This window comes from Chionomys nivalis, chromosome 3 (assembly GCF_950005125.1).
Source record: "Chionomys nivalis chromosome 3, mChiNiv1.1, whole genome shotgun sequence".
NCBI lineage: Eukaryota > Metazoa > Chordata > Mammalia > Rodentia > Cricetidae > Chionomys > Chionomys nivalis.
The window spans coordinates 88,243,825-88,260,803 of NC_080088.1; the positions used below are offsets into that span (position 1 = coordinate 88,243,825).

General features: G+C 46.2%; 1 protein-coding gene across 1 annotated transcript in view; it reads left to right on the top strand.

Moving 5' to 3' along the window:
- The first annotated feature begins 761 nt into the window (after window positions 1-761).
- Window positions 762-16,979, top strand: part of Kpna7 (karyopherin subunit alpha 7) — a 32,963-nt gene continuing 16,745 nt past the window's right edge. Inside the window, exons 1-6 of the mRNA XM_057765264.1 lie at window positions 762-885; window positions 6,422-6,510; window positions 7,187-7,315; window positions 9,728-9,813; window positions 11,110-11,378; window positions 15,312-15,394. Of these exons, the coding sequence (XP_057621247.1) occupies window positions 6,445-6,510; window positions 7,187-7,315; window positions 9,728-9,813; window positions 11,110-11,378; window positions 15,312-15,394 (633 nt within the window). The 5' untranslated portion in view covers window positions 762-885; window positions 6,422-6,444. The remainder of the gene's footprint in view (window positions 886-6,421; window positions 6,511-7,186; window positions 7,316-9,727; window positions 9,814-11,109; window positions 11,379-15,311; window positions 15,395-16,979) is intronic.

Consider the following 16,979-nt stretch of genomic DNA (forward strand, 5'->3'; position numbering starts at 1 on the left):
ATCAGTGTATGTGTGCAGGGGCATGCATGTAGGCATATGCACATGTGTGTGCTGTGTGAGCATAGGTGTTTGTGTGCTCATGTGAAAGTGCACAAGGAGGCCAGAGGACAGCTGTTCCTCAGGAGCTGTCCACCTTGTTTTTTGACACCAAATAGGTTAAGCTACCTAGATACTGAGCCCAAGGATCCACCCGTCTCTGCATTGCCAGTGCTGGGGTTTCAAGAACATGCCATGCCCAGCTTTTTTTTTTTTTTTTGGTTTTTCGAGACAGGGTTTCTCTGTGGTTTTGGAGCCTGTCCTGGAACTAGCTCTTGTGGATCAGGCTGGTCTCGAACTCACAGAGATCCGCCTGCCTCTGCCTCCCGAGTGCTGGGATTAAAGGCATGCGCCACCACCGCCCGGCCATGCCCAGCTTTTTTGGCAGGGGTTCTGGGACTCGAACTCAATTGCTCAGGATTGACTGAGTCATTTCCCCAGGCTGTGTTCATTCATTCTCTGTCTCTCTCCCTCTCCCCACACTCTTCTGTTCTGTTTTTCATCCTTAAGAGTTTATCCAAGGGCTTTCAATGCTGAATATGCACGTCACCTCCACAGGGCTCACTTGAACAAGAGAATCACCCGAGAGACCCACGCTTCCCACCCTCACACAAAGCAAGCATTCTCTGGACCTGGACCATTTGGACCGCAAAGCTCCCCAGCTGTTCTCAATGTGCATCCGGAGGCCCAGCGACCATCACTTTGGTTGCAAACAGGTCTGCAGGGAAGGATGAGCAACCTCAAAACACCTGCTCACTACTGAGGGCATTTAAAGCTGCCCCTGGGACCAAATGCAGCAGTTCTCTGGATGGGACTGGTCAGGCTCACAAAGCCATAGGTGATCTCTAGGTGAGTACAGAATAAGGGTGGCTTGGACTCTGCTTGTGGGTGTTGGGGCACTCGCTGGCCTCTTCTGCCTGGGTTCCGACTCTTCTTCCTGTAGCAGGCTATGGGACTGTCTGGGCTCTTGGGATGCTCTTGCCAAGCTTGGGCCTAAGGGGCTACCTTGAGAAGGCTCTGGTTGCTGCATCTCCTGGTTGAAGTTAATTGTGGCTTATGACATTGTAACTCTGAGACTCTCTTTATGACAGCTAAGGAGGAAGCAGCAACTGCTGGGTTTATGTCTACTCTGCTAAGCCTAGATATAAGCTGTTGTATATACGTAGGGTTATTTACTTCATTATAACATAAGCTTTTTGTTTTAGACAGGTTTGCCCAGCTATGGGCTAATATGCTTAGGACATGCTGAGATGGGCAAGTTACCTATACTATATGCACTTTTTCCCCCTTAGAGGCAGTGTCTCCCTAGGTAGCCCAGGCTGGCTTCATACTCCCAATTCTCCTGCCTCAGCTTCAGGAGTGCTGAGATTTGAGGCCTGGGCTGGCTTCCAGGGCATTTTAATTTTAGTTACGATGTTTTAAATTATTTTGGTGGCTTTATCTGAGTAGAACTTCCAAGCAGCAGCCTAGAGTCCTGGTATCCTGCGTCCTGGCTCTCCTGCTAGCCCTCAGTGAGATCACCTGTGGGTTTGTGGGCCTGACCAGTCCCATCCAGAACAGGAGGCTTAATCACTCAAGTAGAGGGCCTGGCTACCTGGCCACTTGTGAGTTCCCAGGCAGCCCAGATAGCCTTGTGTGTGTTTTCCTGGTGTTGAACATGGTGCCGGAACTCTGGTGCCATTGTGTCTGGTTGGAAGAAACCTCATAAGGGGCGAAGGAATGATGATGGCGTTCCATGGTGGTTTCCCAACTACCCTGTTGTCCTAAATTGCCTCTGCTTCAGGTGACCTCAGAAAGTAGGTGGGTAAACCTTATGCCAAAGGTCACTGGCACCCCTCTAAGGGAATAAGACTTTCTCAGTTCAATCCAGTTCATGGTTTTAGTGTAATTCCTACCTGGAGGGAAGTGGATGTTAGTGATGCAGAGGTAAGGGTTTCAACCACTGTTCTAGGTACAGATGAAGAGAGAGAACGTGACACAGATCAGTGTGTCTGCCCAAGACTTGTGTGTGTAGTGGTGGGGCATAGATATGTAGAGGTAGATGACCTGCAGAAGTTGGTTCTCACCTTTTACCATGTGGGTCCTGGGGTTCAAACTCAAGTGGTCACTTGCTATCAAGTTGACTTGATAGCAACTGCCTTTACCCCCCATCGTTTTCTATCCTTCCTTCCTTCCTTCCTTCCTTCCTCCCTCCCTCCCTCCCTCCCTCCCTCCCTCCCTCCCTCCTTCCCTCCCTCCTTCCCTCCTTTCCTTCCTTCCTTTTTCTTTCTTTTCTTTTCTTTTTTTTTTTTCTGAGACAGGGTTTCTCTGTGTAGGCTTGGCTGTCCTGGAACTAGCTCTGTATTCCAGGCTCACTTCCAACTCACAGAGATCTGCCTACCTCTATCTCCTGAGTGCTGGGATTAAAGGCCTGTGCTACCACTGCCCAGGCTCTTTTTATTGATTTAATATTTTTATTATTTTACATTCTGTGCTGTGTATGTGGGGTATGCATGTGAGTGCAGCTACCTGCAGAGGTCAGAAGATGGCGCTGGACCCCCTGGGGCTGGTGTTTTAGGTTGGGAGGCACCACATGTGGGTATTGGGAATAGAGGTCCTGTTCTCAGCATGATCAGCATACCCTCAACTGCTGAGCCATCTCTCCAGCCCAACTTCTTCTGTTTTCCTTTTTCTTTCTTTCTTTTTTGTTTGCTTGTTTTTGTTTTGTTTTTCAAGACAGGGTTTCTCTATGTAGTCCTGGTCGTCCCGGAACTTACCCTGTAGACCAGGCTGTCCTCAAACTCATGAGATCTGCTTGCCTCTGCCTCCCTAGAGCTGGAATTAAAGGTTTGCACCACTGCTGTCTGGCCCAAGTTCTTCTTTTTAAAACATTGGTTCTCAACCTGTGTGTTGGAACCCCTTTGAAGTCACATGTTAGATATCCTGCATATCAGTTATTTATATTACATTCATAACAGTAGCAAAATTACAGTTATGAAGTAGCAACAAAAATAATTTTATGGCCGGGCGGTAGTGGTGTGAACCTTTAATCCCAGCACTCGGGAGGCAGAGACAGGAGGATCTCTGAGTTTGAGGCCAGGCTCCAAAGCGAGAGTGAAACCTGTCCCAAAAATAGATAGATAGATAGATAGATAGATAGATAGATAGATAGATAGACAGACAGACAGACAGACAGATTTATGGTTGGGGTCATCACAACACGAGAAACTATATTAAAGGGCTGCAGCATTAGGAAGGTTGAGAACCACTGTTTGAAAGTAATTTTTATTACATTCATTTATGTGTGCGCGCAAGTGTTTGGCAGTCAGAGGACAACTTGTAGGTGTCGGTTCTCCTTCCATCACATGGGTTCTGGTGAATCAAACTCTGCCTTTACCCACTGAGCCACTAACCGGTCTGGGATCTGTTCTTTTTTTTTTTTTTTAAATATTTATTTATTTATTATGAGTACAATATTCTGTCAGTGTATATGCCTGCAGGCCAGAAGAGGGCACCAGACCTCATTACAGATGGTTGTGAGCCACCATGTGGTTGCTGGGAATTGAACTCAGGACCTTTGGAAGAGCAGGCAATGCTCTTAACCACTGAGCCATCTCTCCAGCCCTGGGATCTGTTCTTACATGAGCATGTGAACAGGGCTGGGAACCTACAGAGTGAAGGTGAGATGGGAGGGGGTGTGAGGATGCTGGAAGTCAATGCTCTTCCTTCTCTCCTTAGCTTTATGTGTATGGGTGTCCTGCCTGCATGAATCTCTGTGCCCAGTACCTATGGAGGCCAGAAGAAGGGGTTGGGTCACCTTGGAACTGGAGTTACAGAGGATTATAAGTGGTCATGGGACTCAAACCTAGAGGAACTGTGCCATGCTCTAGCATGTCTCAAAGTCTGCATTGCAGGTGCTCCTACCTTATGTGGATTTGGTACTCCTGTCAATTTTACGATTTTTTTTGAAGTGGCACAGGAGCATCACACGTTCAGGAAAAACTGCTCTTGTAATATTGATCTTTAATTAGACGACCAGTATTTGATACAATGCTCTTTTTATTTATTTTTAATTTGGTTTTTCTAGACAGGGTTTTTCTGTGTTGCCCTGGCTGTTCTGGAACTTGCTCAGTAGACCAGGCTGTCCGTGAACTTACAGAGATCTGCCTGCTTCTGCCTCCCCAGTGCTGAGATTAAAGGCATGGGCCACTACTGCTGGATACAATGTTCTCTTTTAAAAAATTAATTTTGTGTGTGTGTGCGTGCAATCGCACTCAAGCACACACATGATGGGTGGGGAGGAAATGTGTATGCCACAGTGTGAAGGCAGAGGGCAAAGGACAATTTTATGGAGTTGGTTGTTTCCATTTACCTTTATTTAGGTTCTGGGGATGGGACTCAGGCCAGCAGGTTTGGATGGTAAGAGACCTTATCATGCTGAGGAGTCTCTCTGCTTGCTCCCAATATCTAATTCTTTATGAAAAATAAATAACTGGGCAGTGGCAGCGCACTCCTTTAATCCCAGCACTTGGGAGGCAGAGGCAAGTGGATCTCTGCGAGTTCGAGGCCAGGCAGGTCTATAAGCTATAGAGAAACCCTGTCTCACAAACAAGAACAAGAAAAATAAATAAATAAATAGATAAGCAAACAAATACATCTATCTCTCTAGTGGGCAGCCTTGCTCCTGTCTTTAATAGTAGAATTTTACATACACCTTTGGGGGAAGGTTGAAACAGGGTCTCACTGCATGGCTGGCCTGGAGCTCTCTAAACAGAGCAAGCTGACCTCACACTGAAGGAATCTTTCTGTTTCTGCCCTCCACATTCCAGGTGTGCACCATTATGCCTGGCTTAGAGAATTAAATTTCTTAGCCAAGTGTAGTAGCTCCTACCTATAACTTGGGGATCGGAAGGCTAAGGCAGGAGGCCAGCCTAGACTACATAGTGTTTCAAAAGACTTTAAGTTGATGATTTTTTATACACAAATAACAAATGTGTGTAACATTTTTTTAGATGAGAAAGGGGGAGGGGGGAGAGCAGAGGGGGAGAGAACGGGAACGGGCATCATTCCCACATGTGGAGGTCAGAGGACAACTTTCAGGTGCGCATTTTCTTCTTCCACTGTGTGCTCTGGGCATGGTACTTGGGCCACTAGGTTTGCCCTTGCCCAACATACACTTTACCTACTGAGCTCCTCGCTGGCCCTGATTTGTATACCTAATAGGGTCACAGAAAAATTTCTTGGGTGAGTCGTGTGTGCTTGGTGGTGAGCCACGTGTGGTGTCAAGCAATGTGTGTTATTGAGCTGTGCATGAGAGTAGCAGTTCATACATGTAATTCCAGCACTTGGGAGGTAGGCGAGGGTCAGGGGTTCAAGGCCACCTTAGCTGTACTGTAAATCTGAAAGCAGCCTTAACAACATAAGAACCTATCTCAAAACCAAAACAAAACAAAAATCTTGGGTGAAAGGGGTCAAAGTGGGAAAAGTTTACATGCCCTGTCCTCCACCAGGTAGAGGAAACTAATTACAGCTCAGTGGTGGGTGAGGCTGAAGGTGGTTCTGACCCAGTGAGTGGGTGGATTGGGCGTGGGAGGAAAGGGCAGCTTCCTGTTGAGTCTGACTGGCCTCCTTATTCCATACAAGTGTCCTTGCACACTGCTCATAGAGGACACTGTGTTTTCTGCCCAGCTTACCTTTATTAACAGTGACTCAGTTCAACCCAAACTGTGTGTTGTATTTTGTTTGAGACAGTCTCACATAGCCTAGGCTGGCCTCAACTTCCCTATGTAACCACAGATAGTCTAGAAAAATTTTTGGAAAAGTTTTGCATTTATTTCCTTTTATGTATATGAATGTTTTGCTTGTGTGTGTATATATATGTACACCAGGTGCATGACTGGTGCCTGAGGAAGCCAGAAGACAGCCCTGGATCCCCTGGAACTGGAGCTAATGGGTGGTTGTGAGCCACTATCTGGATGATGGAAATCAAACTCACATCCCTCTATAAGAACAGCAAGTGCTCTTAACCACTGAGCCCTTTCTCCAGCCCCAAAACCTGAATTATTGATCCTTCCGCCTCCACCCCTGAATACTGTGATTACAGGTGTGCACAGCCACATTCAGTTTGTACAATACTAGGGATGGATCAGGGTTCTGTGTGTGCTAGGTAAGTGCTCCACCAACTGAGCTACAGCCCAGCCTACTTTGTAAGGTTTTTCTGTAGTGAGACCAGGACTAAGTTCCTGCAGTTTTCCCATAGTAACCACAGCCTGTTGATAGAGTACATGCACCACATTGGTGCCCAACTCCTTGAGTTTGCTCTCTGTCCCATAGTAACTGATGACTTGAACATAGTGGTGTGCACACTGGGCAATGCTGATCTCTTTGCTAATTTTCCTACCAATAGGTGCTTTCTTTCCTCCAGTCAACATGCCTACCTTAGAAGCTCCCGAAGAGAGGCTGAAAAAATTTAAGTACTGCGGCAAAGATATGTCTGTGAGTATAAACTGAGAAACAATAACAAGGGATTACAGTGGAAGTGCCTTGCTGATGAGGTGTGAGCTGGGTGTGATGCCACACACTTGTTATTGCAATACATGTTGAGGCAGGAGGATTTTAGGGTTTGAGACCAGCCTGGGATACACAGTAGAAGGGAAAGCCCATTTGAAAACAAAAAAACCAAACAGAATAACATGTCAATGAGATGGCTACAAATGCCTTGCAAACCAAATGGTCTGAGTTCCATCCAGGAACCCAGAGAGTGGAAGGAGAGAACTGGCTCCTGCAAGTTGTCCTGTGACCTCCACACACATAATAAGTAAAATTAGACTTACAAAACAAGAGGCTTGGAGAGATAGCATAGTGGTTAAGACCACTGTCTGTTCTTCAAGAGGACCCAGGTTCAACTCTTGACACCTACATGATGGCTCATAATGGTATGTAGCGCCAGTCTGAGATTTAGTGCCATCTTCTGGCCTCTGCAGAAACCACACACACACACACACACACACACACACAAAAACACACACACACACGGCACATGGACATGCATGCAAGCAAAACACCTGTAAATATTTTTTTAAAAAATTAAAAAAAAAACCCTAACAGGATAGTGTCCTGCTTCTCCAGGAACCTGGGTATATCAACTCCAATTATTTGTCTTCTTCGTTAGGCAAGGCGACAGCAGAGGATTGCTACCAACTTGCAACTCCGAAAGGCCAAGAAAGATGAGCAGGTCTTAAAGAGAAGAAATATCAGCCAGTTCTCCAATTTGATGGTTTCTCGAGCATCAGTCAAAGAGGTGTGTTAGAACTCAGTGCGAATGCCATCCTGTATAGGATATATATAGCCTTGGCTAGTATCTCTAGCTTGAGAAGGCTTAGTAGAGTCAGAGCTTGCTGTTTAATTCAAAGAAAGGAATAGGACTGGGGGTGTGATTTACTAGAGCACCTACCTGGAATTCCCCAGTGAGGGGCTGGGGTGTGGCTCAGTGGTAGAGCACCTGCCTAGAATCCCCCAGTGAGGGCTGGGGTGTGGCTCAGTGGTAGAGCACCTGCCTAGAATCCCTCAGTGAGGGCTGGGGTGTGGCTCAGTGGTAGAGCACCTGCCTAAAATCCCTCAGTGAGGGGATGGAGTGTGGTTCAGTGATAAAGCACCTGCCTAGGATCTCCCATTGATGTTAGTAAGTGGAGGGATCTGAACTCAAGTTCTTGTATTTGCTTTGCAAGCATTTTACTCACTGATCCTCAGCTCTTGTCTGTTTTGGTGGTGTATTGCTCAAAATTACCTATTTTACCTGCATTATTTAGCTTGTTGGATTCTGAGTTTTTTGTTGTTGTTATTTGTTTGCTTTCCCTTTGGCTTGATATCTATCTATCTATTTATTTAATTTGTTTTGTATTTTGAGACACAGGGTTTCTCTTTGTAGCCCTGACTGTTCTGGAATTTACTTTGTAGGCCAGGCTGGTCTTGAATTCACAGAGATCTGCTTGCTTCTGCCTCTTGAGTGCTGGCAGTTAAGGTGTGTACCTGATTTTATTTTTATAAGTGTAGAATCATTCTCATTACTTTTTCTGACCTTACTGGCCTGGGGTCTCTCTCGATCCTTCTGGCTTTCACAAGGCTTGTGATCTGCTGGCCCCTTCTGTTTTCCCAGTCTCTGAACCTGGTGCTCATCATTCCCTTCTCCTGCATGCTTTGCTCTTCTTAGTTCTCTCTTTTACAGAAGATGGAAACTTTGAACCTTCCCTGGTTTTCCCCCGTACATTTACTCCTCCTTATCTGTCTTCCGGCTTCCTCCCTTTTTCCTCTTTTTATTCCCCCTTCTCTCCTTCCTTCCCCTTCTCTCTCTTTCCCTTCTTCCCAACCTTTGTCTATCCTTCCTCTTTTTCCTCACCCTTCTCCCTTTCTCTTTTTTCTCCCTCTATTTCCCTACTTTGCCCCTCCACACTTTCTGTCCTCTGGAAATTGAACCCCAGGCCTTGTGCTTCCTGGGCAAGCACGCAATCACTGTGTTACACCTCAGCCCTTCACTGGCATTTTCTTTCTTTCTTTTATTAAAGATTTGTTTATTTATTGTGTATACAATGTTCCTCTTGCATGTACACCTCCATGCCAGAAGAGGACACCAGATCTCATTACAGATGGTTATGAGCTACCATGTGGTTGCTGGGAATTGAACTCAGAACCTATGGAAGAGCTGCTAGTGCTCTTAACCTCTGAGTCATCTCTCCAGCTTCCCACATTTTCTTATTACCTGTGATAAAAAGATGCTTAGGGGGCTGGAGAGGTGGCTCAGTGGTATGAGCACAGGCTGGCTATTTATTTGGAGGACCCAAGTGTAATTTTAGCACCCACATGGTGGTTCATAACCATCAGTAACTTCAGATGCAGGAGGATTCAAAGCTCTTTTTGCCCTCCATGGTGGTGAATACAGGGTACACAGACATACATGCTGTCAGCCACCTCCTCCCCACAAAATAGCAACAAAACCCCTTCTGCACTCATATGAATAAAATCTTAAAGTGCTAGGTGGGCGAAGAACTGGCACGAAAGTTAAGAGTACTTGATGATTTCACAAAAGATCCAAGTTTGGTTCCTAGTAACTATGTCAGCCAGCTTAAAACCACCAGTAATTTCAGCTTCAGGGGGTTAGATGTCTCTAGCCTCTTTGGGAACCTGCTATTATATGTGTGCACATGCGTGCAGACACATGCACACATGCACACACATACATAAACACACACGTACAATTTTTTTAGGAAGATGCCGAGTGTAACAGGATCACCTTGTTGTAAGCACAGAAAATGTCCTGCTTTGACCTATTACCTATGGGTAGCAAATATCCCTCCCTGCCTCAGGATAGAGGTGGGAGTGCCATGAACATCTGGTCACATCAGGTGGATGACTAAGCTAGGTGATGCTTGTACTTTCCTTATTTTTATTTTTTTATTACATTTATTTTATATTCTCTCTCTCTGTCTCTCTCTCTCTGTCTCTCTGTCTCTCTCTCTCTTTCTCTCTCTCTCTGTGTAGCCATGTGTACACACAGATGTCGGGACAATTGACGAGAGTCAGCTTTCTTCAGTTAGTAGGTTCTGGGTATCAAACTCAGGTCGTCAGACCTGGCAGCAAATGCCTTTACCCTCTGAGCCATTTGTTGGCCCTGTGCTTTCTTTTGACCTGAATATGTTTTGTTTTGTTTTTTTCCTAGCAGGCCAGCCTCACTCTGGAAGACATAATCAAAGGTGTGAATAGCTCAGATCCAATCCTGTGTCTCATGGCCACCCAGGCTGCCAGGTATCACCATGCAGGCTTCTGATATTTGTAGTTTTATAGCCAGAAATGAGCTCCAGTAGCCTGTTGGATTTACTGGCTTTTGGCAAAATGCCCATACAATGCAGAAAAAGGCTACTTCTTCCAAAAGCAGAAGGTGATTACTATGCTTCTTCGTCCTTGAGGGCAACTTAAGAAATGCAGTGTGTTGTCAGAGATGGATTGCTTAATTTACATTGGTCTCTGCAGGGACTTTAGCTCACAGATAATACCTGAAGGGCAAGATGTTGCTTTGGGACTGCTGCAAAGTGTTGCAGAATTAACAATGGCCCTATTCAGCTCTGTATCTGATGGTTAAGGCTTGGGGTTTTAGTTTAGAAGTAGAATACCTGCCTAGAATCCCCCAGTGAGGGGCTGGGGTGTGACTCAGTGGTAGAGCACCTGCCTAGAATCCCCCAGTGAGGGGCTGGAGTGTGACTCAGTGGTAGACCACCTGCCTAGAATCCTCCAGTGAGGGGCTGGGGTGTGACTCAGTGGTAGAGCCCCTGCCTAGAGTCCCCTAGTGAGGGGATGGGATGTGACTCAGTGATAGAGCACCTGTCTAGAATCCCCCAGTGAGGGGCTGGGGTGTGACTCAGTGGTAGAGCACCTGCCTAGAATCCCCCAGAGAGGGGCTGGGGTGTGACTCAGTGGTAGACCACCTGCCTAGAATCCTCCAGTGAGGGGCTGGGGTGTGACTCAGTGGTAGAGCCCCTGCCTAGAGTCCCCCAGAGAGGGGCTGGGATGTGACTCAGTGATAGAGCACCTGTCTAGAATCCCCCAGTGAGGGGCTGGGGTGTGACTCAGTGGTAGAGCACCTATCTAGAATCCCTCAGTGAAGGGCTGGGGTGTGACTCAGTGGTAGAGCACTTGTCTAGAATTCCCCAGTGAGGTGTTAGGGGTGTGACTTATGGGAGAACACCTGCCTAGCATGTATGTGGCCCTAGGTTCACCTTGCAGTATTTAAAAAAACATAGTAGGCTGGGCAGTGGTGGTGCACGCCTTTAATCCCAGCACTCAGGAGGCAGAGGCAGGCGGATCTCTGTGAGTTCTAGGCCAGCCTGGGCTACAAGAGCTAGTTCTAGGACAGGCTCCAAAGCCACAGAGAAACCCTGTCTCAAAAAAACCAAAAAAAAAAAAAAAAAAAAAAAAAAAAAAAACCAAAAAACAACCCCCCCCCCAAAAAAAAGAAACATAGTTAGGAATGCTAAGAGTGCCTTAAAAAGCAGTTTCTCCGCACACACACCTGTGACTCTCCTCACTCTCTGCCTCACTGCACAGGAAAATGCTGTCACAGGAGAAGAACCCTCCTCTAAAACTGGTTATTGAGGCAGGACTCATCCCCAAGCTGGTAGAGTTCCTGAAGGCGGCACCTCTCCCCGTTCTGCAGTTCGAGGCAGCGTGGGCTCTCACCAACATTGCCTCAGGAACTTCAGAGCAGACCCGAGCTGTTGTGGAAGGGGGTGCCATTCATCCCTTGATCGAACTCTTGTCTTCCTCCCACCTGGCCGTGTGTGAGCAGGCAGTGTGGGCACTTGGTAATATAGCCGGTAAGACACTTTTCTTGGTGGACATGCTGGGGTGGGGATGGACATGTTGGGCGGTGGACTTCTCTGTTACGCTTGATGTCTTGGCACCCATCCTCACCCCATTTTGAATACCTTGTGCCGGGGAATGAGCGGGTTCAAAACCCAGAACCAGGGTCAGAGGCTAAGAATGGAGGCAGAATGGGTGACACAGCACAAACATAGTGAGAAGCTGCCTAGAAATGTCTCCTGAGCCCAGGTCCTGCAGCCTCAGGTCTTAATGGCTTCTGGAGCAAAGATAAGTCTCAGAGCTCCGTGCAGTGGTGCTTGACTGTAATTCTAACACTCCTGTCTTCCTGACTCCACCTCCCAAGTGTCATTATTTGAGGTCAGCCTGGGGTCTGGGAGACACTGGCTCAAGTAACAGCAAGGGTTAGGAACAAGTATGAGGACCAGGTTTGGTCCCCAGCCAGTACGGTGGCTTATTTATCATCTCAACTCTAGAGGAGTGGAAACAGGTTGATCCCTGGGGTTTGCTTGCCAGCTACTCCAGACAAATCAGTGAACTCCTGGTTCAGTAAGAGATCACATTTAGAAGAAAAAAAGGTGAAGAATGATTAAGGAAGACACTAAGACACTCAACATTGACCTCTGGCTTCTATCAGTGTGCACGTGCGCACGCACACAAATATGAAACAAACACAAACCCAGGCATAGTGATACAAGTTTATAATCCCAGCACTTAGCGGACAAGTGACAGTATCATTCTGAGTTAAAGGCCAGCCTGGTCTACCAAATGAGTTCCAGGTCAGCCAGGTAAATGGCAAGCCCCTGTCTCAAAAAAAAATGAAAAATTAAGACCAAAGTAGTCTGGGAAAAATAGCATTGTAGAGCCCAAGGTTCCATCCTCATTATATAAGCCAGAAATAGTGGTTTCTGTTTAAAATCCCAGAACTTAGGAAGCAAGGATGGGAGGGTCAGAAGTTCAAGGTTATTCTTTACAGTGAGTTTGAAGCTAACCTGGCCTACATGAGACCCTGTCTCAAAATGAAACAAAAGTAAGCCTGTGGCCCATGCAGTATGGGTTTAATCTTACATAATCCAGGGCCACAGAAGCCTGTATCATCTGTAAAACTCACTAAGGTAGGTGTCTGTGTGTGTGTGTGTGTGTGTGTGCGCGCGCGCACGCGCGCATGTGTAGGTACATAGATGTAGATAATATACATGTGGAGAGAGATGGAGAGGCAGAGCTTCCTTAGCTTGGAATGAGATGTTTTCCCTGAAAATCCCAGTGTGGCCTGGGAAAACCCAGGAAGGGAGTGAGTGCTAAAGAGTTGGAGACCCCAGATTCCTGGAAAAACAATTACAAATGTCATCTGGGGGAGAGCTCAGTTGAGCCCCATGGGATTTTGACAAGTTAAAACAAACCAAGCATTAGTAGTTTTTGAGTTCAGAGAAAACTGAGTCAGCACATAGGTTTCCAGGGACTTCAGAGCCTGAATTGGCCGAGAGAAAAGAAAACAACCACTCTGACGGTCTTTTTTTATTATTATTTTTCTTATTTTAGTCCTGGCTGTCCTGGAATTTGCTCTGTAGACCATACTGGCCTCGAACTCAGAGATCCTCCTGCCTCTGTCTCCTGAGTGCTGGGATTAAAGGTGTGCACCACCACCACCTAGCAAAACAACCACTTTGAAAATGCTTCAGTAGAGCTCACATCTAAGACAGTGGTGGGGATTTTTCCAATGCGTCAACAGAAGACCGAGCAGTAGGTATGACTTAAGTTTTGCCAGTTAGTGGTACAAACCGAGACTTCTAGGTGTTGCATTCATACACTAGGGCTGAAGATATGTAGCTTGCTTGGTAGGGTATTTGCTTAGCATGCAGGAGACTCTGGGTTTCATCCCAGGACTATAAAAAGCTGAGCATGTTGGTGCACATCTCTGATCCCAGTCCTTGGAAGGTGGGGGCAGGAGGATCAGGAGTTCAAGCTACACGCTGAATTTGAGGCTAGCCTGAAATATATAACAAGTTCCAGGACAGCTAGAACTACATAGTGAGACCCTGCCTCAAAGAACAAATGGGCTGGAGAGAGAGTTCTGTTAGTTCAAGGGCACTAGCTGGTCTTGCAGAAGATCTGGGCTCACTTTCCAGCACCCATGTGGTAGCTTAGGGTCACCTGTAACTACAATTCTAGGGGGTCGGATGCCCTCTTCTGGCCTCTGCAGGTACCAGGCACACACATGGCACATATGCATATATGCAGGCAAAACACACCCATATAATAAAAATAAATTTGAAAATGAAAAGGTTGGTTTATTAAGGACCAGTAAGATGACTCAGTGGGCAAAAGGCACCTGTCACCAAGCCTAATGACCTGCCTGGGTTCTAGCCTCAAATCCTACATTATAAAAAGACAGAAATGACTTTTACAAAATGTCCTCTTTACCTCCCTATGTACACTGGTTTGAGCACACAAACATATACACACACATGCATACCTACACATATACTCACACACTTATACGTACACACACATGCACACATATTTTAAAAATAGTTTATATATTGAAGACTAGGTAAGGTTGATGCAGGACAGTGAGGAGATGAAGACCAGTCTAGACTTCATGATGAGTTTGAGGCAAGTACCAGATGTAAACAAGACACTAGCTTACAAAAACAAAGCAAAACAAAACACCACACACAACAAAAATCCCCCCAAACAAGCAAGAAAAAAAATTGGCCAGACATGAAGGGGCATATTTTTTAATTCCAACACTTGGGAGGCAGAGGCAAGTGGCTCTCTGGAGGTTTGAGGCCAGCCAGTCTGGGCCACATAGTGAGCCCCTGTCTAAAAATAAATAAATAGTGTGTAGGCATGGTAGCGCTTACCTTTCATTGCAACACTCCAGAGGCAGAGGCGGGTGGATCTCTGAGTTCAGGCCAGCCAGGACAACATATGAGACCCCCATCTCAAAAAAAAAAAATTAGCAGACAGGGAAAAATGCTCATGGCTGATCTCCTCCCTCGATGAACCCCAGAGTTTTTCTGAATTCATTTGGAAATGAACGCCCCTTGCCAACATTCTTTGGGAATATAGTTTTCCCTGCCAGTGTCAGTCTTTCTGAGAGCCACAGATGCAGCTAGGGTTTACAACGGGCCACTTAGGCAAAGCTGGCTGTCTTCATTTTGTGTCCAGGACCTCTGCTTAGAACAGCTGTAGCGGTGTGGTGCCTACTTGAGGCGCTGGGCATGTACACCCACCCCCAGACACCTAGGAAACCCGGATCCAGTGTACAGCCATTCCTACTACTTGCCAAATACCCCAAACTGAGTTTTCATCTCTCATTCTCTGTATAAACTTTAAAAGATTACACTCATTTGAGGTGGGTGTGGGTGTGGGGGTCACGGATCACATGCAGCGGTCTCAGAAGACAACTTTCAAGATTTGGCTCTTCCACCACGTGGGTCCTGGGAATTGAACTCAGATCATCAGGCTTAGCTGTAAGTGCCTTTTCCACTGAGCCATTGAACTGGATTAGGAATACATTTTAAAAGATTTTCTTGTATGTATACACATTGTCTGTGTATCAATGTGTGCATGTGAATGAATACAGGTGCCCAGTGAGGCCAAAAGAGAGAATCAGATCTTCCTGGAGTTGGTGTTATATGCGATTGTGAGCTGTCTGCCGAGGTGCTGGGAAACCAAACTCATGCACGATAAGAACAATATATATATATACCCTTAACCACTGAGCCATTTAGATACCATTAGATACCCAATATTGATTTCTCCTTGAGCATTTTTTGGGGAGAGTGGATTGAGATGTAGCCCAGGCTGGCTTGTAGACTGGGCTGGCCTTGAACTCACAGAGATCAACCTGCTTTTGCTTCCTGAATGTTGGGTTCAAAGGTGTGTGCCCAGATCTTTCATCTTATGCTCTCTTCCTCTCATAGGTGACGGCCCAGAATTCAGAGACAATATCATTTCCAACAATGCCATCCCGAAACTGCTCCATCTTATCTCAACAAACATACCAGTGAGTGTATTTGTTTATTTATTCATTTACTTAATGACATTTCATTTATTGTGTGCACACTCACATGTGCACATATGCACTTGTAGGGTACAATTTTTCTCCTATTATGGAGAATAAGGGATTGAACTCAGGTTGTCCCACTTGGTGACAAGTGTCTCTACCTGCTGAGCTATTTTGCTGGTCCTTGACTTTTTTTTCTTCTTTTGAGACAGTCTCACATGTCAGGCATCATGAACTCTGATTTCTCTCTCATCTTATTAGTGGTTGGATTACAGGTGTACACCACCACACCAAGTTTATGTGGTACGGGGATGGGACCCAGAGTTTCAATCACACTAGGCAAGCACTCTATCAACTAAGCTACAAGTCTAGCCCAAGAGGACACATTTGACTACTTACAAAGGAACCATGCGAGACAGGCTAAAACATGTTATTGCATGACTATGAAAAACACTGCCAATGCCCTGGCCTAGAGTGGGAAGAGGCCCTGGGGTCAGACCGTTGGGCTTCAACTGTTTGACATCAGGTAGAAATCTGCACATGGTGGTATACACAGGTGATCACAGCACTCAAGCTGTGGCAGGATTGCAAGTTTAAGGTCAGACTGGGCTGCAGAGTGAACCTAAAGGTCAGCCCAGAGCTTCCCTGCCTCATCTGCTCTGATGAATAAGAGTGGGGGAGTGGCTGGAAGGTTGTCCATGGGAGATTGGATGTCCAGGGATTGATGGTTTTGGGTTCTGTTTCCACACTGATCACTGGGTCCCTAGAGCAGAATATTTAGGAGAGAAAGTGATGAGATCCAGGGCAGTTCTGAAGAATGATCTCACGAGATCAGAAATATGACTGAGCATGGGGCTCTCTGAGGAGGCTAAGGAAGGAGGGTTGTCAAGGGTTTGAGGCCTGGGTTGACAAAATGCACTTCAGTGAAGATGCCTGCCACCAAGCGTGAGGACCCAAGTTCAACCCTCAGAATCCACATGGTAGAAAAGGAGAACAGACTCCTGCAGGACATCATGGCACATGCACACTCACAAACACAAATGCAATAAATTCATCTCTGAAGCTGCCTGAGCTCTATGGTAAAACCCTGTCTCAAAAGAAGCAAGGAAAGAAAAGGGGAAAGAAGATGGGTGTGTCTGGATGTACTAGAGCAGGTTTGGAGTCCTTGCTATTTGGGAGGCTGAGGCAGAAGGATCTCAAGTTCAAGAGCTGCTTGGGCAAACTAGCAGCACCGGGTCTCAAAATAAAAAGTTTAAAGGACTAGAGATGGAGCCGGAGAGATGGCTCAGGAGTCAAGAGCTCTCATTGTTCTTCCAGAGTGTTGGGAGACAATGGTCTTGTACTCAGTAAAGATTTGTCACTTATATTGGTTTAGTAAAATGCTGATTGACCAGTAGCCAGGCAGGAAGTATAGGTGGGACCACCAGAACAGGAAAATTCTGGAAAGAAGAAAGGCTCAGTCTGCAGTCATCACCCAAATGCAGAGGAAGCAAGATGAGAATGTCTTACTGGTAAAAGGTACCAAGCCACGTGGCTAACACAGACAAAAATTATGGATTAATGTAAGATATAAGAGTTAATAAGA